We start from the raw sequence: 26635 nt of genomic DNA, 5'->3' as shown, positions 1-26635 counted from the left end.
TCCCCAGCTCACTCGAGTACACCCTGCTTAGTTATCCCCCCAACATTGCAGTCATACGCTGCCTCAGGGCCTTTACACTTGCTGATGTCTCTGCTGGAATGCTCTTTGCCTCAATACCTTCCTCACGTTCTCTGAGTCTTCAGTCAAATGTCACCTTCTCAGTGGGGTCTTCCCTGACCAACTTAGTTAAAATCCCACTCCCCGTGCCCCACACCCCATCCCCTTCTCTGCTTAGATTTTTCTCCTTGGCACTTATCACCAGTGAACGTTCTATACAATTGACTTAATTATTTTTGCCTGTTTCCCTTAACTATGGTGTCAGGATTATTGATAATTTGTTTACTGCTGAATGGCATTTTTAAAAAGATATTATTTATTTGAGAGACAGAGAGAGAGCATGAGCAGAAGGGAGGAGCAGAGGGAGAGGGACAAACAGGCTCCCCACTGAGCATGGAGCCTGACGCTGGGCTTGATCCCAGGACCCCAGGATCATGACCTGAGCTGAAAGCAGATGCTTAACTCACTGAGCCACCCAGGGGCCCTGCACAGCAATTTTTAAAGAAATGAAGGAATAACTGTGTACACTCAACCACCCTACCTGACCACACACACCTTCAGAGTTTTAGTCCGAGTTCTCTAGAGAAACTAGACCCATAGGATGTATGTATAGGAAAAGATTTCTTATAAGAAATTGGCTCGTGCCATTATGGAGGCCGAGAAGTCCCACGATCTGCCGTGAGCAAGCCGGAGAGACCTGAGAAAGCTGGTGGTATAGTTCAGTCCGAGTCCAAAGGTCTGAGAACCAGGAGCACCAAGGACAGGAGAAGACGGATATCCCAGCTGAAGCAGTCGGGTAGAACAAGCTGAATTCTCCCTTCTACCAAGGCCTTCAATGGATTGGACGGTGCCCACCCACACAGGGAGAGCAAACTGCTGTTCTGAGTCCACGGATTCGCTGCTGATCTCCTTCAGAAACACCCTCCCACCACACCCAGAAATAATGTTTAGCCAAATATCTGGGCATCCCATGATTCAGTCAAGTTGACACATAAAGTAACCATCATTGTGGTTATTCACTTCGTATCCACTGTGCCTTCCTTGGATGTAAGGAGCATTCAATTGTGTCTGTCTCTTCATTCGTTCAGCAAACACTCAGCCAGGATTTTCGCTTTTGCAATTATTAGGCAGGCTCTACCTCACTGTCCTGACATACGAGGTTCCCCCATCATACGCGCAGGGAAGCCAGCACCATGGGCTCCCATGCCCCGTTGCAGGTCCGTCGGCATGCGCTGCTGCATACCTACTGTGCGCCGGCCACGGGGCCAAGGACCTATCCGTCTGCAGGCTTTTTCTGAGTCAACACATGCTTCCGTGCCCGTCAGTTTCCCTGTAATCAAGAGAGTGCTTACATGGCCAGTGTTGTTGGGCATGTGGAAAACTACACAGGAGACGCTAGGAAGAACAAAGCAGCACCGCGCTGTGGGAAAGCACAAAGTTGGAAGCCAGAGTGGCTTCTGGTCCCAGCTCTGTGCTGAGCTGTTTAACCTTGACCTTGATGTTGAGGAGGCAGCTTCACATTCAGCCTGTTTCTGCACCTGTAATCGGACTTGCAGGAGCTGACCTCCCTTTCCAATCTCAAATACTATGGAATAGTGCCTGAGAGGCAAACGGCTGTAGTAAGGCTGTTCATGGTGAGGTCCCACGCACAGCCGGCCCCGGGGGTCCAGAAACACCCCAGGAGTGCCCAGAGGACGGTGTATGGTGCTACCGCTATGGAGCATTAGCAGGAAAGGTTCTCTGCAGGAAAACACTGTTTCCTTGCAGTGGAATTTCAAATTCAAAAACTTAAAAAGAAAAAGCTCTTTTCTTTTTCTAAATAAAAAAATCTTATGAAATATTAAAAGTTGAGTGATCTGATTTCAAGTGGGTTCAAGGGAAGAGACCTGGCCTGTCGTTCTATGACCTCCCTCTCCAACTCCCATCATCTAATGCTGTGTCACAAATTACCCCAAAACTTAAGTTTATGTTTTGCCCATTCCTGGATCTCCTATCAGGGATGGAATCGTGGTAAGTGATGGTCAGGAAAGGCCTTGCGCTGTTCGGGCACACCTCGTAGATACTGCGGGTCCGGTTCCAAGCCACTGAGATACGGTGACTATCACAATACAGTGAATCAATAAATTTTTGGTTTCTCGGTGCATGTAAGTTATGTTCACACTATACTGTAAGTATGCAATAGCATTATGTCAGAAAGAAAACAAAGTACACACCTAAATTAAAAAACATTTTATTGATAAAACAGCTATCATCTGAGCTTTCAGCGAGTCATAATCTTTTTGCTGGTGGAGGGTCTTGCCTCCATGTTGGCTGCTGATTGATCAGGATGGTGGTTGCTGAAGGTTGGGGTGGCTGTGGGGATTTCTTAAGATACTGAAGTTTGCTGCATCAGTTGACTCTTGCCTTCACAAATGATTTCTTTGTAGCATGAGATGTTGTCAGGTAGCATTTTTTTATTTTTATTTATTTTTTAAAGATTTTATTTATTTATTTGAAAGAGAGAGAGAACGAGCAGTGGGGAGGGGCAGAGGGAGAGAGAGAGAGAGAGAAGTAGACTCCCTACTGAGCAGGGAGCCTGATGTGGGGCTCGATCCCAGGACCCTGGGATCATGACCTGAGACGAAGGCTGACAGTTAACCGACTGAGCCACCCAGGCGCCCCAGCATTTTTTTTTTTTTTTTAGAGAGAGAGCACACACATGGGGGTGGGAAGGAGCAGAGGGAGAAGGAGGGAGAAGGAGAGAGAAAATCCCAAGCAGCCTTCATGCCCAGCACAGAGCCCACTGGGGCGCTCAATCTCATGACCCTGAGACCATGACCTGAAACCAAGAGTCGGGTGCTTAACCAACTGAACCACCCAGGAACCCCTATCTGGTAGCTCTTTACCCCCAGGAGAACTTCCAAAATTAGGAGTCAATTCTCTCAAACTCTGCCACTGTGTTATTACCTAAGTTTATGTGATATTCCAAATGCTTTGTTGTCACTTCAACAGTCTTCACAGCATCTTCACAGGGAGTAGATTCTGTTTCAAGAAACAACTTTTTTGTTAAGCCTCTGAGAGTCCCATGTTGGGAATCTGCGCTCAGCAGGGAGTCTGCTTGTCCCTCTCCCTCTGCCCCTCCCTCAGCTCCTGCTCTCTCTCAAATAAATAAATCTTTAAAACAAAGAAACCTTTAGTTCCTAGGTGCCCCTTCCTGACCCCACCTCCATTCTTACCCCTTCCTAGGCAACCACCAGCTTACACTCCATATTCTTCATTTTGAATTTTCATTCTCTTGCTTTCCCTTATGGTTTTATGCCAATTTCATCTCTAAACATACATACATATAGCTTCATTTTGCCTGTTTGTGTATGCAGTGGAGTCACACTGTACATATTCCTTCATGACTTTTTCACTCATTTTGTTGCTGTAGTCTTATTACATGGAGACACCACAATTCCTGTGTCCATTGTTGTCTGACGGCTCTTGGGGCTGTTCCCAGGTTTTGGCTTTTGCTGTTCCTAACAGCACCCCGAATATTCTCGTACGTGCCTTCTGGTGCATATTTGTACATTTGTGCTGGGTATGTATCTGAGTGTGGAGCAGCTTGGTAACAGGACATGCACGTTTAACTTGGTACTGGGTAATGTCAAACTGTTTCCCAAAGTGACTGTACCAATTAATTTACACTCCTGTCAGCAATAAATAAATGTTCCATTTGCGCCACATCCTTGCCAACATTTGGCTGCTGTCAGACTCGAAATCTGCTACGTGGCTGAAATGCAATGGTATCTCAAAGCAGTTTGTGTCTTTTTCCTCACTGCTGAGGTGGACTGTTTTTATGTTCCTGCCCTTTCTACTCTCATTAACATTTGAATCAAAGGTTCCCCAGGTAAAAGGAAGAGATTAACAGGCTCCATCTCTGACAGGCCCTGATCCAGGGCTAAGGCTCCACCAGCCAAGGCAATTACAGGAATGTTCCGGGTGCCTCTGCAGCGCACCTGCTCTCGTGCACTCACAGGGCCTTGTCCTAGAAGCTGGGGGGCAGAGGTGCAGAACCCTGACCACCGAGAGGTAGAGACAGACCACAAGTCACATATACCATCTCCATGCGGAGTAAACCGAAGTGCTCTAAGAAAACACTGAGTACCACGGAGTGTATGACACAATCCTTGGTGGAGGCAATCCAGAGCAGGGAGGTCAGGAGAAGAGTGCATTTGGAGCACAGAGCAGGTGCGCGCAGATGAGCAAATGAAAGCAGAGGTCTGCAGGTGACAGGCCTGCTGTCTGGCAGGAGACTATGGGCCTATTCAGAGGCCTCTGGAAAATGCTGAGGGCTTGGGGCGAGGGAAGTTTGAACAATAACATCCTGGCCACAGCCTGGCAAGAAACTGGCCGTGTAAAAACCAGTCGGGAAAAGTGCTAAAACAACGCAGACGAAGTACTGATCAGTCGTGCCCACAACACTGCACCGCGGCATGTGAGAAGCCGGGAGTCCCCCCGATGGGCCAGCAGCTCTGAAAGCTCCCATTCGTCAGAGGGGGACAGGAGGCCGAATGGAAAGGTGGCGAAGAGCGGGGCCCGGGGAAGTCACGGCCCTAGGCCTCGCTTCAAATACTTGCTCCATCACTGTCTAGCTGTGCCATCCCGAGCAAGGACCCCCAGCTCAGCCTGTTTCTCCATCTACAGCCGGGTGGGGACAGGAGCACTTCCCGAGAGAGCGGCCTGAGGACGAAGACGAAGGCGGCCAGCGCCGGGCACAGGCTGCAGCAAAGACGCAGCTGGCTAGCACTGCTAGCACTCTGCAATCACTCGGGGTGGAGCAGGAAGATTTTGGAAAGGTTTCTGGTTAAGGAGTAACACAAAATAGGAGTTTCTGCTCAACAACCGATGCCTAAGAAAATGAGGTGCACGTGGGTGACTAAAAGGCGCAGGGCAGGCAGCATTCATTAAGCGCTGACTGAAGAAGGGCTGCGCCGTGCCTGACCCGGCCTGGCCGGCAGCGGCAAGAACCAGTCGGTCCACCCCAGAGGGGAAGGGGGGAGCACACACCCACACACCGCTCTGTGGGCAGAGGCGCACAGCCATGGGCACCCGGAATGCTGGGAGGGAGCCTGGGCGGGGGGGGGGGGGGGTTTACTGCCCTAAAGATCAAGACCAAGCGGTCAAATCAGGATAAGCTGAAAAATGGAATCCGAAAAGCCAACAACACAAAAACGTAAAGCTCAGCGACCCCCATGAAGCTTTTTTTTTTTTTTTAAGATTTTTTATTTATTTATTTGACAGAGAGAGACACAGCGAGAGAGGCAACACAAGCAGGGGGAGCGGGAGAGGGAGAAGCAGGCTTCCCGCGGAGCAGGGAGCCCGATGCGGGGCTTGCATGACCTGAGCCAAAGGCAGACGCTTAACGACTGAGCCACCCAGGCGCCCCTCCATGAAGCTTCTTTAGCAGCGAGTGCTCATCATCGTCAACACGAAACCCGAACTCTTCAGCACTCGTGAGAAGAATCCCGAGACCGCCACTCAGTAAGAAGGCACACAGGGTGGATATGAATACCTTTTAATGTTTCACATTGTTTTTTTTTCCAGAAGATATATAACAAAATACATAGAATTTAATATGAATCTCAGTACAGTGGGCAATTACAGAACCTAAATAGGACAAGTCGATAAAGTATAATCCTTCTTGTGGGGGCCGAACATCCCATTCCACTAAGAAGAGAGAATCACAACATGATTAGGCACAAACATATCACACTGCCTATTGTTCTAACTTCTGAGACTGGCAGGCTTGGAGGAAAAAACTATTAAAAAAATAAATAAAACTGAACACAGTCAACTGCCTCAGTTTCCCCCCGTTCTCCTTTCCCGTGGTCTTCATAGAACCGCGTGGGTGAGGGCGTGAGGCAGAGCCGTGTGGGGCAGGTTTAGGCGCTCGGCTGACTAAGTGCCAGGCAGACGCAGAAGCTCCCTGAGGTGACCAAGAAATGTACTGCGGATCAGCCACTCGGCGTTGCTGCTGAGAATCCGGGCTGAGGGGAGGGGTGACCTGCTGGCGGGAGGCCCGACGGCCACAGCACAGGTTTCAAATCCAACTTCAAGAGAGACAAGGTGGCCCGCACGTAATGCTGGAGTAGTCAGCACATGCACGCAGAGATCTAGAACTGCGGAGCTCATCCCTCTCTGTCACACTACAAGTCGGAATGCTAATGGAGCATGAACACTCCTGCCACAATTCCGCCAGGACCAGTCATTCACTCAACAGAAAAAGTCAAAACCATTTGGTTTTTAAATGAAAATCCTTCACATCCACCTGTGGTCAAAAATAATAACTTATGACATTAATAGCTTCCTTAAAAAAGCAATTACCACAAAAGAGTTAAATCATAAGTGTGGGAAGACCTATTTTCCTATGAATGTAGCTCGTAGGAACGGACAGATACAAAGCACACGTGAAAAGTAAGGCCGTGATAGTCTGTGTTTTTAGCTTAAAGCTAAAGTTACCCCAAAAAAAGGTATTACAGAAGTTAAATGTTTCTTACTGCAAAAGAGCTCACTTAGACCAACACAATAAACTATATAAAGGACAACATTTATTGTTTTTCCCCATTTAAGGTGCCCCTCTGCCTCCCTGACGAGTCCTGGTGGGAATCCTCCTCTAGTGCGAATTCCACGCACCGGAGGATTACTTCCAACAGGCTGGCCAAGGAGCCTAAACACAATTACAACTGCATAGTCGGTGATGTAGCACATGGAGCAAACGTGGCCAGATTCAACCGTAACTGTACTTGTTCTGGACACAGAACTCATCAGGGAGACCCTGCTCAACGGTCACAGAGAACAGGATACGGGAATCCTGGGACAGTTCTCTTGCGCGCGACAAGCCCATGCAGCCTCCAAGGGACCATGCACCAGGCGCCTTACTTGCATACTCTAGCCAAGACTTACTTTTGGACAAAAACCGACTACTAACATGTCTTATCTCTAGTCTCATTTACCTCGGAGGAAAAAAGAATCAACGTTAGAAAGCTTAACAGTGAGAATCAGCAAACCCAGAAAGGGAAGGTCATGCTCAAACTGCTCGACAGCTGTTCCATCACTGCCCACCACACGGGCTTGAGGCCAGTGACTTCATGGATGCACCGCGCCGATGCACTGCCGAATGTCAGTTCCAGTCCGTCACGGTGACCCCAGTGGGACGCTGCCTGCCTTCCATTCACCACCTCCTACCCGGGAGATCCAAAGGGGCCTTGGGTGCTGTGAGCACAGGACATGCATGTGCCAAAGCCCAAGACCCTTCCTAAAACTTCCCCTTGGATTTGGGCAAGGAAACAGGGCAGTGGTTTGGAGTGCTGGCGGCAGCATCCACACTGGGGTTTAACCTCAGCAGCCGGCCTGGAGGATGCTTCCCCCAGAGCGCTTGGTCACCGACAGAGTCGTGAATACCTGCGGGGAGGAGAGAGCAGGAGATTTTCAGACACCCGAGCAGATGAATTAACAGCGAGCAGTGCAGATAACACCATACCTACCTATCAAGAGTGACTTAGAGGACTACTTAAAACGAATACAACAGAAAAGTAATATGACCAAGGATATCACCACTTCTCCAGATAAAAGGGGAAAAACATTTTAAAACCAAGGTAAAAGAGAAAAAAATTGAGCTTATATCAACTTTATTACCATGAGGGTGATTAAAGCATTAAATGTATCACCCAGGCTGCGTGTCAATTCTCTAAAAGAAATGCATGGTGAAATATTCTGGATACGCAGAAAGGTATAAAGTACACTGTTACAAACACCCATGTGCCTACTCAGCTTGGGGATTACAAACGTGGTTAGAGCCCCCCCTCAATCAGTGCTTACCAGTCCTCTACATTTCCTGCATATCTTCTGTGCGCTTTTAAAAACTTTACCTCTGAACAGCAAAGTGATATATGTACCCCTTACACCTGCTTCCTTGGCTCCATCCTGCATTTCTGTACCTCATTCACCCATATGGGTACAACTCTGCACTGAACAGTATTCAATTAACTACAGTCTACGATATACACTGTATACTACAGAACCCAATTATTCCAACGGCGAATACATATGACAAATTACATATCCAGGCTCCTATATTACTAATACGCTATTTGCAATATGCTCTAGGACATTCCAGCAGTCGCCTTGCACCCACAGCTAGAGGTACAATTGCTGGGTTGGAGGGTTATGTGTCACTTCTATGTGACTGGATTCCCAAGGTCCCAGACCAACGGATACTCTCATCCGCAGTGACTGATGAGTCCACCTCCTGTCACATCCCTGCAAACATCTGGTGCTTGTGGACTTAGAGCCTTAACATCTTCAGGTGGCTGTTTTACTGTCTACTACTCAAGAGCATCTATTCACAAGAACAATGATTCTTCAGTGAACAAAGTCTACTCACAGATTAAAATACACAGAAATTATACTGATCTTAATATGGCAGATTTAGGGTAAAAGCCCAAGAATCTCATTTTTAGCACAAGTCCCAACTGATTCATTCTAACACAGGCTTGTCTTATAGTAGAATTTCTTGTGGACACCAGCGCAGGCAATGCACTGCGAATTATGGGCAAAATCCAAAGTCTAGAAGTCTACTGCATGGTAAACTAACCAGCAGTTGCTTATCTTCGTAGTTTTACCAAATAGGAAGCCTACTATCAAGATTTTTAAAAACGTATATTCCGGGCGCCTGGGTGGCTCAGTTGGTTAAGCGACTGCCTTTGGCTCAGGTCGTGATCCTGGAGTCCCGGGATCGAGTCCCGCATCGGGCTCCCTGCTCAGCAGGGAGTCTGCTTCTCCCTCTGACCCTCCTCCCTCTCATGCTCTCTGTCTCTCATTCTCTCTCTCTCAGATGAATAAATAAAATCTTAAAAAAAAAAAAAAACGTATATTCCTACACATTTAGAAACAGATTTTCATTCCTGATCTAATGGAGTGATCGGTACCAAACCAGCTCCTTGGACAAAACTCATGAAACTACTTTAGACACCAGACAACAGGCAATCGCCTAAAAAAGAGAAACAAGGTGGCCTTCAACAGTCCTGGCTTTCTACGCAGAAGCATCTAAAAGACCCTGGCGCAGCCCAGAGAGAACACAGACATCTCGGGGACTTGGGAGAAATAGAGTGGAGACTGGGGAGGCTGAGGTGGCTGGGATTTGTGGGGCCAAATTCCCAAGAGGAGGCAGCCACCCAGAGAAAGAGCTGTCCCCTCATCTCTGCCTGAATACCAAGCTGTGCAATCAGGCCGGGGGTGGGGGGACAGGACCCCAGGAGGCCAGAGAAGTACCATCAAAGCTGAACCAGCACCAGAACTCACTCAGGGCCGGGAAATGTTCCCGTTCGCACCAACTGCAGTCAAGGGACTTCTCTGAGCCCCTGGAGCCATCAGGAGAGACCCCAGAAAGCCACATCTAAAAACAGGGCTAGGCATTACTAGCCCCAGAGTAAAAGCTACTCTAGACCACCCTAACAAAGCTTAAAAACAAGCTTCCAAAGGATCAAATGATCCACCAGGACATTAAGTGTCTACCACAAGAAAACTCCGTCCTATTTAAAGGAAGACAACAAAACCCAGATACTTGGCACAGATTCAAAGTGCTAAATAATGGGGGGGGGGGGGAGAAACCTGTCAACCTAGAATTCTACAGTCAACAAAAACTTCCTTCCATGAAGAAAGCAAAAAGAAGACATTTCAGACAAACAAAAGCTAAGCGACATTGTCACTAGCACAGCCACATTACCAAAAATGTTACCGAAGTTCTTCCAGCTCCAGGAAATGCAACCAGCCTACATCACCTGCCACCCGGGGCTAGCCCACTCTTCTAAGCCCCTCCTCCTGGCAGGCTGGGCTCTGGATCCCACCCCTCACGTTCTTATTTCATGTATCACCTGAACCCACCCCTTTTTATTCTTGACCTTGCCTTTTCCATTGTTCTTCCTTCTTGGCTTTTAAACAGGCTCACCCTGCATTAATCCCCCCAAAATTCTCCCTCGACCTTATGATCACCTCTACCACCACCGTCTCTTATCCTCTTTACAGACTAAATCTTAGGCTGTTGGTACTCATGGTCTATTCTGATTCCTCATTTCACTGAAATCTGGCTTCGGTCCCTGCCACACCTGTGGGTCATCGGGAATCTTCTGGCTGCCAAACCCAGAGGGCACCTTGCAGTCTTCCCTTCACACAACCCTCTGTAGCACTTCTTGTCATCTGCCTCACCTCCCTTTTAACAACTCTTTCCTCTTCTTGTCCCACAAGAAGGATCGTGGCTACTCCCACCATGGCACAGAGCTGTGCTGAGCACCCATCTCCCCCAGCTCGTGGCCGCTGAGCCCCTGGGCGGGCAGGCTGTGCGGCCCAGGGCCTGCTGTCCACTCCAGCATGCTGCACCCGTGCTATCACTGAGGCCGGGAGGCGCTGCCCCAGGCCTCCACCCCAGCTCTGCCCCTCAGACACCCTCGCGCTACCCGTCTCATTCAGTCTGCCTCTCCCTCTTAAGCACCATCTCTCCAGCCACTGTGTCCCTCCTGAACTCTCCACCAGCAAGACCTAACCAACACCTCTTCCTGGATGACACTTCAAACTCACCCTGTCCAAGACTGCACCTGCCCCCTCCCTCTCCCTGAATCCAGCTCCGCTCAGTGAGGGCCACTGCCAGGCCACGCATCTGCAATGAATGCTTCTTCCGTCTCCAGGCCTGCTGAGAAGCAATCAATTATGAGGTCTTACATAGCTTCTTTTCTGTCATATCTGATCTCTCTTTATGTTAACACTGATACTTAATTCATGTCTTACAACTCTGACCGAACTACTGGGAGGTTTTTGCTAGTTTCCAAAACACAGTGCCCCATGAGGACCTTCTGTGTGGACCACACATTATACACTTTCACCCTATTAGATGTGAGGGGCCCAGGGCTTGCTTTGGCCAGGGACATGTATGGGAAGTAGGATGCGTCGCTTCTGAAACCCGTGAGCACGGGTTTAGCGTGCTCTCCTACATCTCCTTCCCCTCTGCGACTTAGCCAGAGACGCCCTGGGAAGGGGCTGCTTCTACCAGTCGGGCCCTGGACTGAAGGGAGCATGGAAACAGAGTTGCAGCTGACCCATGATGACCACAGGGCACCGGCAATGAAGAGACCTGTTTTTAGAAGCAAAACACCACCACCACCACCTGTCCATCTATACTGCCCAGTCATGAAAACGTAAATGGGCTTTGTGTTCAATTCATTAAATTTAGAAGCATATTTGGTTATTGAGTACAATTAAGATTTCAATCCAAACCTTTCTGGGCACCCCAAGTAGGCTGGAGGGAAACACCAGTAAGTTTCGGTAGAGTTCGTCTGTCCTCTCCTACACCCAGGCTGACCTTCTCCAGCCACTACGTGTCTTCCTGAGACTGGAGGCCATGGCTTATTTGAGAGAGTCCCCGGGGCGAAGCAAGACTCATCGAGTACCCATATCTGTGTCGGCACACCTGGACACACTTTTTGGTCAGCTACCCCCTTGACTCCTGAGAAATAACTGGTTTCCTGGCTTTCAATAAAGAGGAAAGACCAAAGAAATCAAGGCCACTTTGACTTATGCAGGTCAAAGCAACAGGAATCAGCATCAAAACTACTTTTGAATAAAAGGAGAAAAACTTTTTGTGTAAAAGAGGAACATTACTGAGAAAAGCCCTGGGTCCATTTCAGTCTTTAAAGTAGTGACAAAAGGCCTTTTATTTCATATATATATATTATATTATATATATTATATATATTATATATATATCAGCAACACCTTAAAAAATTCAGACCCAAGTAATAATGGACAGTATTTTTATGAAGCCAGAAGAAAATATGAATGATTCACATTTTTAAAAAATAGGTTAGCAAAGTGGCGCCTGGGTGGCTCAGTCGTTAAGCATCTGCCTTCGGCTCAGGTCATGATCCCAGGGTCCTGGGATCGAGCCCCGCATCGGGCTCCCTGCTCCTCGGGAAGCCTGCTTCTCCTTCTCCCACTCCCCCTGCTTGTGTTCCCTCTCTCGCTGTGTCTCTCTCTGTCAAATAAACAAAATCTTAAAAAAAAAAAAAAAAAAAAGGTTAGCAAAGATATGTAAAAATCCTTGAAAGTTAGTCCTTTTTTACTAAAATAGAAAAAAAATTTACACTGAATTTTGTAACATTTTCATTAGCACTCCTAAATTCATGCTGATGACACTGTAAGCTATGACAACTCTTTTGAAAAGCAATAAAATTCTTTTGTTTAAAAAAATGTGCAACTGTGGACAAGGACAGAAAGACTATACGTGATAATGAAAAAGCTGTGTTAGGATGATATCATGGGCAATTTAAAATAACATCAAACACACTGGCTTCAATTTTTATAAAGGAAAAAACATAAAGAGCCAGCGAATACATTACAGCAAATTTCAGGCTTCTGAATTTACAAGCTTAAGTTTTATTTCTCAGGAATTAATTTAGAAATAGAACTGGTAGGAGATGTGGATAGAAAAGGAACCCTGGGACGCCTGGGTGGCCAGTTAAGTGTCTGACTCTAGATTTCGGCTCAGGTCATGATCTCAGGGTGATGAGATGGAGCCCCAAGTCAGGCTCCACGCCAGCGTGGAGTGTGCTTAAAATTCTCTCTCTCCTGGGGCGCCTGGGTGGCTCAGTTGGTTAAGCGACTGCCTTTAGCTCAGGTCATGATCCCAGGGTCCTGGGATCAAGCCCCGTATCGGGCTCTCTGCTCGAGGGGAAGCCTGCTGCTTCCTCTCCCACTCCCGCTGCTTGTGTTCCCTCTCTCGCTGTCTCTCTCTCTCTCTCCCTGTCAATTAAATAAATAAAAATCTTAAAAAAAAAAAAAAATTCTCTCCTTCTCTCTCTGCCCCACCCTGCCCTGCTCACACAAACCAGCTCTCTTAAAAAAAAAAAAAAAGGAAAGAAAGAAAGAAAAGAAAACCCATCAAAAGATTTTTTTTTTAAAGAGCTCTTATCTATTTTCTTGTACTAATAACATGCTTACGGTGAAGATATGGAGAAGCCAAAGTGCCACTGCTGATTAGTCTAAATGAAAAAACGAACAAGGTCAATTTTTGCAAGATTTTTATTTGCACGTAGCTGCTTTAGAATTTTCATAAAAACACATATTTTTTAAAAGGAGCCTGGAGGCCGCCTCTTCCTGTTTCTCTAGGCCAGCACAAAGAGCACTTACAGAGGTCAAGGGCTGCTGTAGGCACGCCCCTCACATTCAGATCTGCCACCGCCTCCCCAGGCTCACAAGCCCCCCTACTCAGGCTGCGATTAGGTTGACAGTTAAAACTTTCGATGTTCAGCACTAAGATTGACTTAAAAACATTTCCCGGGGGTCTTTCCTAATGCTCTCTCCTCTTGAGCTATTATTTTTCCCCTACAAATAAACTTGATTAATTGGAATTACTACTCCAAATGATGTGCAATCAGTTTCCTGTTCAATTATTGCTGCTCAGAGATCCGGAATAAATTATCACCACACTATCTTCACGTTGAATAACGCTAACACATTACTGATGCTCCAGGCGTTAAGACTCCCCCGGTAATGACACCAAAGAGATCTCAATCCAAACAAGAGTACTCTCTCTTTCTTTTAGAGCAATTCCTCAACTGAGGAATCTGTCATCTTTTCTCAGTAATTACTCCTCAGAACCAGAGGTTGGTTGCTCAACTGCCCAGGTTATGTTATCAAAATGGTATGAAGAACACTCAGTGATTCATTCTGCAAACTGCCGACAGCTGGCCCGGAGCTGGGGCTAGTTCTGAACATTTTAAAACAGTGCTCAGGACCAGTTTTTAACTTTATTATTACCTCTAATCCAACCTATGGCCTGACATTTGTGAAATCCAATAAAAATGTATTAGAAAATGAAATTTTAAAAGGCAGGTAAAATTAAAAGCCAAGCTTAGATACGGTCAAATAGCTCGTCAAGTTCCTACCCTCCCTTCTTCATTTCCATCCGTATCTCACATGGACTGGTCACAAACCCTCTGGGGACATTGTGAGTGGCACATCTCTAGAGAAGCTGGACATGAAAAAACAGTGGGCCCAGTACCTAACCTAATTATTGTCCAAGTCACACCTACCTTTAATACAGAAAAAACAGTCCCTTAAAATTGCCTACAAATCAAATTTCACTTTCCCTTGTTCAAGACGCTGTAAAAAATATTTCCATAGCTGGGAGATTGGAAGACTTTGGTCTTTCAAAATCTGATTTGTGAACAAGTAGTTCATATTGAGGGAGGAAAAAAAAAAACCAACACTCCTCTCTTGCCTGAATGGAAGAAAATAATTGTAAATCATGTATCTAATAAGAGGCTAATATCTAAAATATACAAAGAATTCATACAACTCAACAGCAAAAAATCAAATCCAATTAAGAAACAGGTAGGTCTGAACAGAAATTTTCCCAAAGACATCCAAATGGCCAACAGGTACATGAAAAAATGTTCCACATTATTAATCATCAGGGAAATGCAAATCAAAACCAAAATGAGATACCACCTCACACCCGTTAGTATGGCTACTAACAAAAAGGAAAGAATTAAGTGTTGGCGAGGATGTGGAGAAAAGGGAACCCTTGTGCACTGTTGGTGGAAACATAAGTTGGTGCAACCACTATGGAAAACAATACGGAGGTTCCTTAAAAATAGAACTATCAATATGATCCAGGAATTCCAGTATTGGGTATGTATCCCCCCCAAAAAAACACCAATTTGAAAAAGTATCTGCAACCCCATGTTCCCTGCAGCATTACTTATAACAGCCATGATATGGAAGCAACCTAGGTGTCCATCAATGGATAAAGAAAATGTGGTGTGTATACACACACACACACATACACGTCTATTACTCAGCCATTAAAAAAATGAAATTTTGCCACCTGCAACAACATGAATGGACCTCAAGAGCATTATGCTAAATGAAATGAGTCAGAGAAAAACAAATACTATAGGGTCTCTCTTATATGTGGAACCTAAAACAAACAAACAACATGGGGCGCCTGGGTGGCTCGGTCAGTTAAGCGACTGCCTTCAGCTCAGGTCATGATCCCAGAGTCCTGGGATTGAGTCCTACATCAGGCTCCCTGCTCAATGGGGAGAGTCTGTTTCTCCCTCTGCCCCTCTCCCCACCACCGTCACTTGTGCTCTCTCTCGCTTACTCTCTAATAAATAAATAAAATCTTAAAAACAACAAAAAAACAAATTCACAGAGAAAACAGACTGGTGGTTGCAAGAGGCAGGGGTGGGGGGATGGGAGAAATGGATGAACTATTTTGTTTTCTTCTTGTTTCTGTTTTCAAATAATTTTTTTTATGATTTTATTTTTAAGTAACTTCTACACCCAAATGTGGCTGAACTCATGATCCTGAGATCAAGAGTCACATGCTCTTCTGACTGAGCCAGCCAGGCACCCGGAAGAGGAGCTTTTTCAAAATACGCACCCCTTCCCACCCCAGCCCCCAGCCCCCTGAAGAAATACTATAAGGATGACCTTGAGTGAAACCACATCTTCTAACAATGCAAAGCCCCGTAAGAACCCAGCCTAGACACTCTCTGCACAGCGCTGCTCACCGACCCTATGACTCCAGCACCATCTCTGTTTTAGTTAATGGGGAAACTAAGGCCGCCGAAAAGCTGGGCGCTGGGGCCAGGCTCACTGAGCTTTTGCTGAGATTACAATCCAGCTCTGTGTCTCCACACACTCGTGCTGCCACCAGGAAATCACTTCCATTTTTTAAGTCCTATGTCCAATACCGTGGAAGGAACACGCAAGTGGAGTATCGTCTGCACAGTGGTGTCTCGGGAGCCAGACTGGTCGGGTCTGAATCCTGGTTCTGTCAGTTCCAAGCTGGAGAACCATGGATGAGTTATTCAACCTCCCTGTCCTCCATTTCCCCATCTGTCAAGTGGAGCTCCGACTGCCCCTCCCCGCCAAGGGGGGAATTCTTGTAAGGACCTGGCAGAGAGCAGACTGCCTGACACACAAGGAAGGCCTGATGAACGTCAGCGCCGTGGTCAGCATCACGCCCCTGGAACCTGCTCTTGCTGCTTCAAGCCACAGCTGTGAGTCACTCCCACTTCTTCCCTCACCCACTTGCTGTCAGTTGGCAAGCACGTGAAGCCACCTCCTATTTCCCTCCCAAATGTATCAAGGTCTCTTGATGTCCACTGCCAGCACCATCTCCTCTCTTACTTCCGGATGTGCCCGCTCGGGTCCAAGTCCAATGCCACAACGCAGCCAGGGATTTCTCTCCACGGTGCATCTGATCACATTACCCCCTGCGCTGACCTTCTCTCAGCCGAACTCCAGTGCCCCCAGGATAAAGCCCAAACACCCTGCCTTGGTTTACAAGGCCATGACCTTCCTACCTACTTCTCTAGCATAATTTTTCCACCTCTCTCTGGGCTCCTTCAAGCTACAGCAGTACTGAGGGCCTTCCAGTTCCGTGAAGGAACAGGATCTCTCCCAGAGCCTTGTCTCTGGTGATCCCTCTGACTGGTTAACCACCAACACATTCTACTCGTCGTAGATAAGAACTACCTCCTCACCTGTCCTGCCCCGGCATCCCTACTCCAGACACCACTTTGGATGGACCCTGATCTGGGGGCTTGTCACACTGAACTGCAACTGGTCCTTCACTCAGCTGCCTCCTGCTCTCTCTTAATCTCATCTTAAATCCCTGCCCTAGCCCCACAAGTGCCCAGCACAGTGCTACACACACAACTGCATAACAAATGTGTTCGCAGACTGACAGAGCACCCAATTTTTCTCTCATTAATCAACCACCAGCTTGGGAATAAAAAAAAATTTTTTAAGCCCTATCAAATCAGTGCAACTTTCAGCCTCCAAGCTTCAAATTCATAAGAGAACCAACAGATGGAGATGCATAGCAGCAAATGCTTACCCAGGTCCCCAAATGTGCCAGGTCCACCAGGGAGAACAGGCCTTTGGCTGACCTCCCTGTAGGCAGGGGCCTCGGGGAGACGCCCTAGCTCTTCGGCGCATCTCTCTGCCCAGCTGACAGTCATCCTGCCAGATGCCATCCCACTCGCCACTGCTGGGCCACAATACAACACAACTACGCAGGTGAGGGCAGGCAGTCTTTTCACCAGCCCACCGAGAGCTAAACTCAGATTTAAAAAGTTAGACACTCACATACGCAAGTTGAGAAGTCATCTTTTCATCCATGCCAGAGGAGTGCTGTTGTTTGTAAGGACCTTGGACTGGCTTCTCAAGTTTTAAATACACTCACTAATGTGAGTTATGTCTCGCAGAAAGATATGCTCAAGTCCTAACCCCCGGTCCCTGTTAACATGACCTCATTTGGATAAGGTCAGCTGGATTTGACCCCTAATCCAATGACTGATGTCCTTCCAACAAGGTGAATCCAGACACAGACACACAGGATGCAAGGCTGTGCACGTGAAGACAGAAGCAGAGATTGCAGCGACGCAGGACTGAGCCAAGGACAGCCAAGGGCAGCCAGCGACCACCAAGAGCTGGAAAGGCCAGGCAAGATTCTTCTCGAGAGCCCTGGGAGGGAGCGTGGCCCTGCTAACACCTTGATTTCAGACTTCCAGCCTCCAGAACTACTTGAGAATAAACTTCTGTTGTGTTAGGCCACCCAGCGTGTGGCACTTGGTTACGTCAGCTTGATCTTTTTAAAGCATCATATTATATTCTAATATTTATCTCACTGAACGTGTTTTTGAAAAAATGAAGTTAGGTGGTTCCCCCCCTAGGCAGATAGTCATTACACTGAACAAAAAAAGATATACTGTACATTCTTTAAGAACTTCCATCTGGATTCTTTTTAATTTGGGGGTCATCCTTTTAGAAGTTTAGGTTTATTTCACAAAAACAGCAGTTTTCTAGGAATAATGCCCTGGTCACTAAACATGTTAATATTTTATGCATCCATCCCAGCCAGGTGCATATTAACACAGAGGAGGACCCTATCCCTAATCATAGAAAAGGCAAAGCAGAAAGAAAAAAACATTTTTCCAGGTCTTGAAGTTGACATTTCACACACTCGGCAAAGAGTTCAGCTGTGCGAGGGCAAAAAGAACAGAAATCAACCGGGTAAGCGGCCGTAGAATGAAATCGGGCATGAGCACGCACACATGTGTGTAAGCACACACCCGCCCTGGAAACCACGGACTCTGGCAGCCAGATAACAGCTACGATTTCCAACTCCAGAGCTAAGCTGGTCTAACACGAGCTACCTCCTCCCCACCTTCACCACGGTCTCCAAAGTAGACACACTTTTAGTTTACAAGGACTGCTTCGCAGTAAGCATGACAACATTCAACTCTTGCGTGATCCCAGACAAGCATGAGGAAACACTGACACCCAGAGGCCCAGAGCAGTCAACTTCCACTTCTCATGTCATTTTTGCTTGATCTCTTAAAAGCATCACTTTCAAATCTCATCCTTTGATACCAAAACTAAAGAGGGAGACAACATCATTTAGCCTTGAGGTAGCTCTGGGATAACAGGATTGAAGCTCTTTCTGGGTATGAACAGCATTAGCCACTGACTGCCGTGAAAATAATTTAGGAGACATGATAAAAGATTTAAGGCACATCTCTATAAATAAATCATTGCCATCATTTTTCCATCAGCATGAAACTACTATCCAGTTCACACCAGGAACGAAGGTACGTGAAAAAGGAAAAATCACTTCTAGAGACAAGGCTCCTTGTGAGGTATTCCGTCATGAACTAAACTGTAAGGAGATACAGAAGCAGCTCAGCTACAGCACAAAGACACTAACTTCAGAGTCCTGGGCTTGCCACTCGCAAGCCACGTGCTGTTGTGCACTTTTAAACAGAGCTGTTAAAGTGTAGGGGACCCACCTCTGCACAGACGGGGTGGATTCCAATGGTACTGTCCAGCTGCTTTTTGGTCAGTCCACACTTGAGGGCAGCTGCAAAGCCTTGTGTCACTTCTCCAGCATTTGGACCCAGTAGGTGGAAGCCCACAACACGTTCCTAAGATGTCAAATAAAGTAATAACAGTTATACTGATTCTTTCCCCCTTTATAACCTAGAACACAGACCTAGTCTATTCTGAAAACCCTGTTCAGAAATTATCAAAGACCTATATTAACACTTGCTAAAAGTGACTTAGGCTGCAGATACTCCAACATGGGCCAGCAGAGTGTGGTGGTGACAGCAAGCAAGAAGGGAGAGACAAGAGCTGGCCTTGACCAAGGAAGAAAATCATTAAAAGCAAACATGTCTACAATTCCATAAGCACCAAAATGTTCTGGAACATGTTTTCAAAGGGCAGTTCTGTCCTCATCTCCTCTATCTGGTTGCCTAAAAGCTCTAGATAAACTACCTGTGATAGCCGTAACATTTAAAAGCAGTCATTTCGGGGTGCCTGGCTGGCTCAGTCGGTAGAACATGCAACTCTTGATCTTGGGGTTTTGAGTTTGAGCCCCATGCTGAGTGTAGAGATTACTGAAAAAAAGTAAAAATCTACGGGTGCCTGGGTGGCGCAGTTGGTTAAAGCATCCCACTCTTGGTTTTGGCTTAGGTCATGATCTTGGCATCATGAGATCAAGCCCCACATCGAGCTCTACGCTCAGCATGGAATCTGCTTGGGTTTCTCTCTCTCCCTATTCACCCCCCACCCACTCTCTTACTCTCTAAAATAAACAAGTCTTAAAAAAATAAAAATTGAAAAAAAAAAATAGATAAAAGCAATCATTTAAATTTAAAAATCATTTTAACTAAGGCTTTGGGGGTAGACAGCACAGTTAGACTTAAAATTCTTCCAATCTGAAACCCTTTCTGAAATCAAGAGGAAAATGTTGGCAACTCTGAATTAACTCTAAATCCCGGACTCCAGCTACCAAGGGCAGAGAAATCTGATGAATTCTAATGTTCAGACTTCATGACTGAGCTAATACTACCTAGTCAACCTCCTCACCACAGGTAAGGCACCTCAGGCTGCGGGGTGTACAGCGTTATCTAAGGTTCAGTCGTTGCCTGGAGAACAATCAGGAAGGTCATCCTGTTGCTGAAGTACTGTAATATATTCCACCTTGAACTCTTACACTATTCATCCCGCCCATCAGGGGTTTAGCGTATAGATAAAGCACCAAACACACTGCACTTAAAATATACTAGATATACATTTAATAATATGGATAGATCTCAAAAAAAAGAGATTTTTTAAAAAGTTGCAGGCTTCTATTTTTAGCTGAGGATACCACTCTTAAACCACAATGCATAATGTTTATGGATATATAACAGGCAGCAAACGTAAAAACATGAACAGGTGAGGCACTCACTTCAAACAGTGTTACCTCTGGGGCAAGGGGTGAGGACTTTGGGATTGAGAAGGAATACGAAAGACTACACAGGCATAGGGTAATGCTTAAGAGCATGGGATCTACACTGCCTGTGATTAGTTCCAACTCTGCCATTAACTAGATAAGTGAGCTGAGCACAATTACTTAACCTCCATGTGCTTCAGTTTCCTCATTAACAGACGGGATAACAAGAGTACACACCTCACAGGATTGTACAAGAATTAACTAAGTTAATACATGAAGACCTCTAAGTACTGCAATGGTACACAGTAAGTGCTCAGTAAACATAAGCTGTTATAAATTGCCTCTGTGATGGTTTCTTTCTTCCTAGAGAAAAGCTTTGGTGAAGCAAACACACCAAATGTTAACATTCATTGAATCTGGACAGTGGGTACTTTCCCTATCTTCCTGTAAATGTTAAATATTTCATATAAGAGAAGCACAGCATACAAAAAGAATAAAAACCTAGTAGACAATAAACACTGGAAAAACCAAGCACAGGTAGACACTGTGAAGTGACTGACTCAAAATGAATAAAGCATATGCCCCAAGGATGGTCAAGTTCTAGAAGCATGCTTTTGCATGAGATTGCTCATGACAGAAGAACAATGACAAGTATTCATCTTTTCTAATACTATCTTTGTCTATTAAAATAATTGAAAACAGTATCACCCTCCTTATGGCCTCAACTATTTTAATTGAGATGGGGCTCACTCGTAGTGAAAACCATTTTTCATATTAAATTTAAAAAGTGTTATTTGAGGGGCGCCTGGGTGGCTCAGTAGTTAAGCGTCTACCTTCAGCTCAGGTCATGACCCCAGGGTCCTGGGATCGAGCCCCGAGGAGGGCTCCCTGCTCTGCAGGAAGCCTGCTTCTGCTGCTCCCCCTGCTCGTGCTCTCTCTTGCTTTCTCTCTCACATGCTCTCTCTCTCTCAAATAAATAAAATCTTTAAAATGAAAGCATTATTTGAACAAATGACACAATACTGAAAAAAAGACAAATGAACCGCATATACATGAAACAGATTTCCTTGGTCTGAAGGAAAATGTGGAGATTTCATTGATTGCTACATGCAACATGCAACTGAACTAGCTCTTGCTAGAGGGAGACAGAACATCAGACATTTTCTCCTTCTGTCTACAGCAGCATGATGGCTAATGTATACTCAAACACTTCTAATAATAAAAACCTACGTCTGCAAAGCAAAAATTCCGTAAAATTGTTCTTTACGTCAACTGCATCCTAGCATATTCACTTATTAAATGTATCTGGGATGATCTTTTTCATAAAGGGTCCAGGTTTTCCTGCACTACTGTCTGAAACAGTAGCTTCTCAACAGGATACATGGTTTAATTATATTCAAATCCCAAAATAAGAAAAAACGTGAGGTTATTTGGCTTTTAATTATGGATTCTTTGGCATGGTTTACATTTTTACTCAGGCCTTTTTTTTTCAAAGTAAGATCCCAGCTAAGTTAAAAATACCAGTCCTCATCAGAGTCAATCCACAAGTATGTATGTGTGCATACATGTGTTCTGAGCATGGGAATAGCAGCCAAAAAAGACAGAAAACCAAGCATGTCTTCAATCACTTTGTAGGTATGGAAACAAGCTCTGTGAGGTCAAGGAGTTTGCCCACAGGCTTTCAGTTACTGGTGTTACATGCAGTAGCCGGTAATGAAATCTTAAATCAGAACCCAGTGAAGAGCTCTTCCCATTACACACCTTTCTCATTAGCTCATTAGATTGTATAAGAATTAACTAAGTTAATACATGTAGACCTCCAAGTACTGCAATGGTACATAGTAAGTGCTCAATAAACATAAGCTGTTATAAATTTCCTCTGTGATGGCTTCTCTCTTACTAGAGAAAAGCTGCTTAGGACACAAACGTGTGTTCCTCCCGTTCTTTTATACTTTCTCGTTATTTCTAGAAGTCACTGACTTCATGGCTTCCCTTTTATGAACACACACAGTTCTCACGTTGTCTCTGTGGTCTGCGCTTGGCAAGGTCGGCGGGCCTACCGGCCACGTGCGGAGCCCTGTGCCGGTGACGCTGAGTGCAGGCCAAGCGGTGTCACCATGACCCTTGCCCTCAGACCGTGTCCACGCGGCTGGGAAGACCAACACGTAAAATACTAAAGGAATGCTATGTCCATCATGTGATCAAAATAGAACTACGTATTAAAAACAAATGAAATTACTGGAAAAAAGGATTCAATGAGGATTTCACTTACATTGTCTTTGATATTACAGATTACTTTTGCATAACATTTGTTGCTATCTCTTGATGGAATCGTCCACTCCAACGGCCAGAAGTAACTATGGTAAACCTGAGAAGATATACACACAATTTAAGACCCATTATCTTAAGAAGTATGTTTGACAAACACCAGCTGTGGATTAAAAACATTGGAGGCTCTTTGATACTTAGACTTTCATTAAACAATAAAATTCATGGAATAAGTAGGAATTTGGTCAGAAGGTAAACGACCTTAAACTTGTTGTCAGGCCCCTTTGCTATAAGCTCATCCCTTAATTATATCTCAACCTCCGAACAGTAAACCTTAAGTAATAATAACAACAAAAAGCAAGCAAATGAGAGAAAGAAGCCAGGTAATTACTTGCTGTCTTACATCAAGAAAACAAAAGAAAAAAGAAATAAAAAACATAACACTATCTTGCATAGGAATGACAACTTTGGGCAAGAAACAAGTGAAGTGCCAGGAACAATTATAGCAATCATCCAGTTCCTTGCTTGATGCTTCCATAGACATTTCCTCTTTTGGCATTATTCGCCAACAGCAATGAAGAAGAGAAAGGCAGGAGGGAGGGAAGATGAGAGGTGGGAGGACGCAGGTATCTTGACTGATGCTTCGTGAACTTAAGTCTGGGTGACTACAGGGATTTTTTTCCGCCTCCAGCTGCTAGTCTCAATTCAAAACATATATGGTTGTCTACCTTTTAAAAACATACTGATTATGTAACCATTATAATAAAGTGTTCTTTGATGCTGTAATACAATGTGAACTTTTTTTTAAAATGTGGGTTACAAAACTGAATAGTGTCATGTATCACAATAATTATACAGGGAAAAGATGATTAAAGAAATTACCCAAATTGCTAACAACTGCTGTGTTACAGACGTAAGTCTATGGATAATTGTTTCCTATTTCCATTTTCAAAATTTCAACCCAAATGCATTACTTTATTTATTTTTAAGGATTTTATTTATTTATTTGAGAGACAGAGAGGAGACAACAGATAGTGAGAGAGAGCACAAGCAGGGCAGAGAGGGAGAAGGAGGTTCCCCGCTGCTCCAAGGGTTCTTTGAGCCCGACGCAGGACTCAATCCAAGGACCCTGAGATCATGACCTGAGCCGAAGGTAGATGCTTAACTGACTGAACCACCCAGGTGCCCCAAATGCATTACTTTTATAATGAAAAATGCAAATTCTAATAAAATGAAAGCCAAAGCCTGTCAAGAAATAGGAGATATATATTAAGAACCTTAAAATGTGGGGCGCCTGGGTGGCTCAGTCGTTAAGCGTCTGCCTTCGGCTCAGGTCATGATCCCAGCGTCCTGGGATCAAGCCCCGCATTGGGCTCACTGCTCTGCGGGAAGCCTGCTTCTCCCTCTCCCACTCCCCCTGCTTGTGTTCCCTCTCTCGCTGTGTCTCTCTCTGTCAAATAAATAAATAAAATCTTAAAAAAAAAAAAAAAAAGAACCTTAAAATGTAAGAATCTTTTGATAGGAATCTATCTTCAGAAAATAACCAGAGAAATACAGTGAATTATGAAGATGTTCATTGTTCTATTTATGATAGTGAAAAACTATAAACAATCTAATAAAAGTATGGCTTAACAAATTATTTTATAGCATCCAAAAATACATAAGTCACTTTTAAAAACACTGTTTTTAGGGTGAAATGCTCATGACCTAACATTAACTGTAAAATAGAACAGAAAATTGCCCATAACTTAATCACACTTAAAAAAAATTAAGACATATGTACCTACAATTATACATACACACATATATATACAATATATAAACACATAAATACTTATAAAGAGGCTAGAAGGAAATGTGCCAAAATATTAATAGTAGTGATCTCGTTATAAATTACAATTTCTTTTACATTTTCCTAATTTTTCAAACTTCCTACAATGAGGATATACTATTTTTATAATCAGAAAATGCTACTCATGTGGTACTAATAGACCAAGATATTACATGCTACTGCTAATGCGTATTATAAGAAAAAGATTAAGAGATTTAAAATAGGCTATTCTATCATAAAATTTACGGATTTACAGATCTGGTCTTCTGGAAGGTTTTACTGGACACTTTCTTCCTCAATGACTTAAAGCAGCAGTCCCTCCAGGTATAGCATTGTACACACACAAGCAGTAGGTGCCACGTGTCTGTTCCTTGGCTGTGGCAGTTACAAGAGAGCAGCACAAAAACACCCAACTGTCACTAAGAGAGTGGTCGAAATGTTGTTAAGTTTTAGTTTCCTTCTTTGTATTTTCCATATTTCCAACAATATTGTTTTAATAATAAAAGGAACCAGTAAAAGCGGTTTCAAAAAATAGAAGGAAGTATTACTGGGTCAGCTGACAAGACTGAAAAACGGAAGGTGGATTATATCCAAGTATTCTATCAACATTAAACTTCCTAAAAGTGGTAACTATAACATGGTTACTAAAGAAATACCCTGTTCGCAGGAAACACACCCTGAAGAATTTAGGAGTAAAGGGGCATTTAACTTCCTTTCAAAAGGTGCAGGGAAAAAAATACAGACACAGAGAGATAAAAAAGAGAATATAAAAAGTATAAAACAAATTTATAGGTTAACGAAAGGTCTTTGTACAATTTTTCACCTTTTCTGTATGCTTGAAGTTACTTTTAATTTTGAACAAAAAGCAGCAGTAACTTAACACAGGCATAAAGAATAATATAACTTACCTCAATATTTTCTTCCCCAAATGTCTCCACAGCTTTCTCCTCAGAAAGACCACAGGCACCATATTCCAAAGGAGTAAACACAGTTGTTGGAACATTTTCATAGTCACACTGTTTCAAAATGAAGTAAAGAGTTAAGACAGGAGAAATTATAACTCAAAAAAGGGTATATGTCAAAAAGGTTCAAAATCAGGAGAAAAGCAGACTAATAAATTTCTACCAAAAGTATGGGAAGTCACAACCCCAGGTATAAACCTACTACCCTGAGAACCATTAACTCATGTGACAGTTGTAATAGAGGTTTGAAGTCTGGCAAGATCAGTCATGAATAGATTCATGTGCCTTCTCCATCCATCTACCAACTGATGTTAACAACAAGGACACACTTTTGCTCCCTTTATAAAGCAGCCAAAAACAAGACGAGTGTACCCAATGCTGACAGTCTCATATTGGTGACAGGAATTAATAGACTTCTTTGGAAAACCAATTAGGTAATACCGATTAAGAGCCATAAAAACATTCTTTATCTCTGTGCCAAGAACCCCACTCTTAGAAATCTATAATAATAATTTACAGAAAAAGCTCCATGCATTAATCGAGCATTGCTGCAGTACACCTCAACAGTGGGAATATACTGAGTGGCTCTCAAACGCAAACAGGACAGTGGTTCCATAGTACATACACTCAGTGTGGTATTACATAGCCACTGAAGTGGAAGCTACAGAAACAACAACAGTTACCCACGGTATTTCCAAAGCACATTTTATGTTGTTAACAGTAGAGATGACAAAAGGATTCTGAAGTCAAACAAGTTTGTGAAACGCTGGATTAAGTAAATAAACAGGTTTCTCTACTACGGATTTCTCAGTCTTCAGTATACTGATGTGAAGTGTGGAAAAGAGATTATGTAAATGCCAAATCTGTTTGTAAATGCAATGTGGTAAAAACCTACCGACCACATTTGTACACAGAGGGGAGCCTAAGTAACAGTCTGCATTTAAAATATCAGATACTCAATTCCCTTTTAAAACAGTAGGGTAAAATCTTTAAAATGTGTCTCCCTTTAGAAACAATAAATATAATCCTTTTTCTCTAAAAAGAACATAAACCCTTGGAATTCGGAATCAAAAGCACAGGCAGACATCCCCGGACGGCCATCATGGTGTTATCAGGGACCGGAATTACTGTCCTGCTTTCAACAACGAGAAAACAAGACAAAGAGCAGGCAACACTTTCAGATGCTGGACAACAGGCAGCGCAGGA

The 26635-nt window shown here is 44.4% G+C and overlaps 1 protein-coding gene across 9 annotated transcripts in view; it reads right to left on the bottom strand.

Moving 5' to 3' along the window:
- Nucleotides 1-5580: 5580 nt before the first annotated feature.
- The window catches only part of TXNRD1 (thioredoxin reductase 1), a 117253-nt gene continuing 96198 nt past the window's right edge, over nt 5581-26635 (bottom strand). For all 9 annotated transcript variants that reach the window (XM_078076497.1, XM_036103475.2, XM_036103436.2 and 6 more), the window contains 4 exons: nt 25376-25483; nt 22641-22736; nt 18939-19073; nt 5581-7482 (listed from right to left, as the gene is read on the bottom strand). In XM_078076497.1, coding sequence (XP_077932623.1) covers nt 7420-7482; nt 18939-19073; nt 22641-22736; nt 25376-25483 — 402 coding nt within the window. In that variant the 3' untranslated portion in view covers nt 5581-7419. The remainder of the gene's footprint in view (nt 7483-18938; nt 19074-22640; nt 22737-25375; nt 25484-26635) is intronic.

This window comes from Halichoerus grypus, chromosome 6 (genome assembly GCF_964656455.1).
Source record: "Halichoerus grypus chromosome 6, mHalGry1.hap1.1, whole genome shotgun sequence".
In the NCBI taxonomy this organism is placed as follows: Eukaryota; Metazoa; Chordata; class Mammalia; order Carnivora; family Phocidae; genus Halichoerus; species Halichoerus grypus.
The sequence above is the reverse complement of the archived record's forward strand: the minus strand, read 5'-3'. Positions and strand labels throughout refer to the sequence as shown.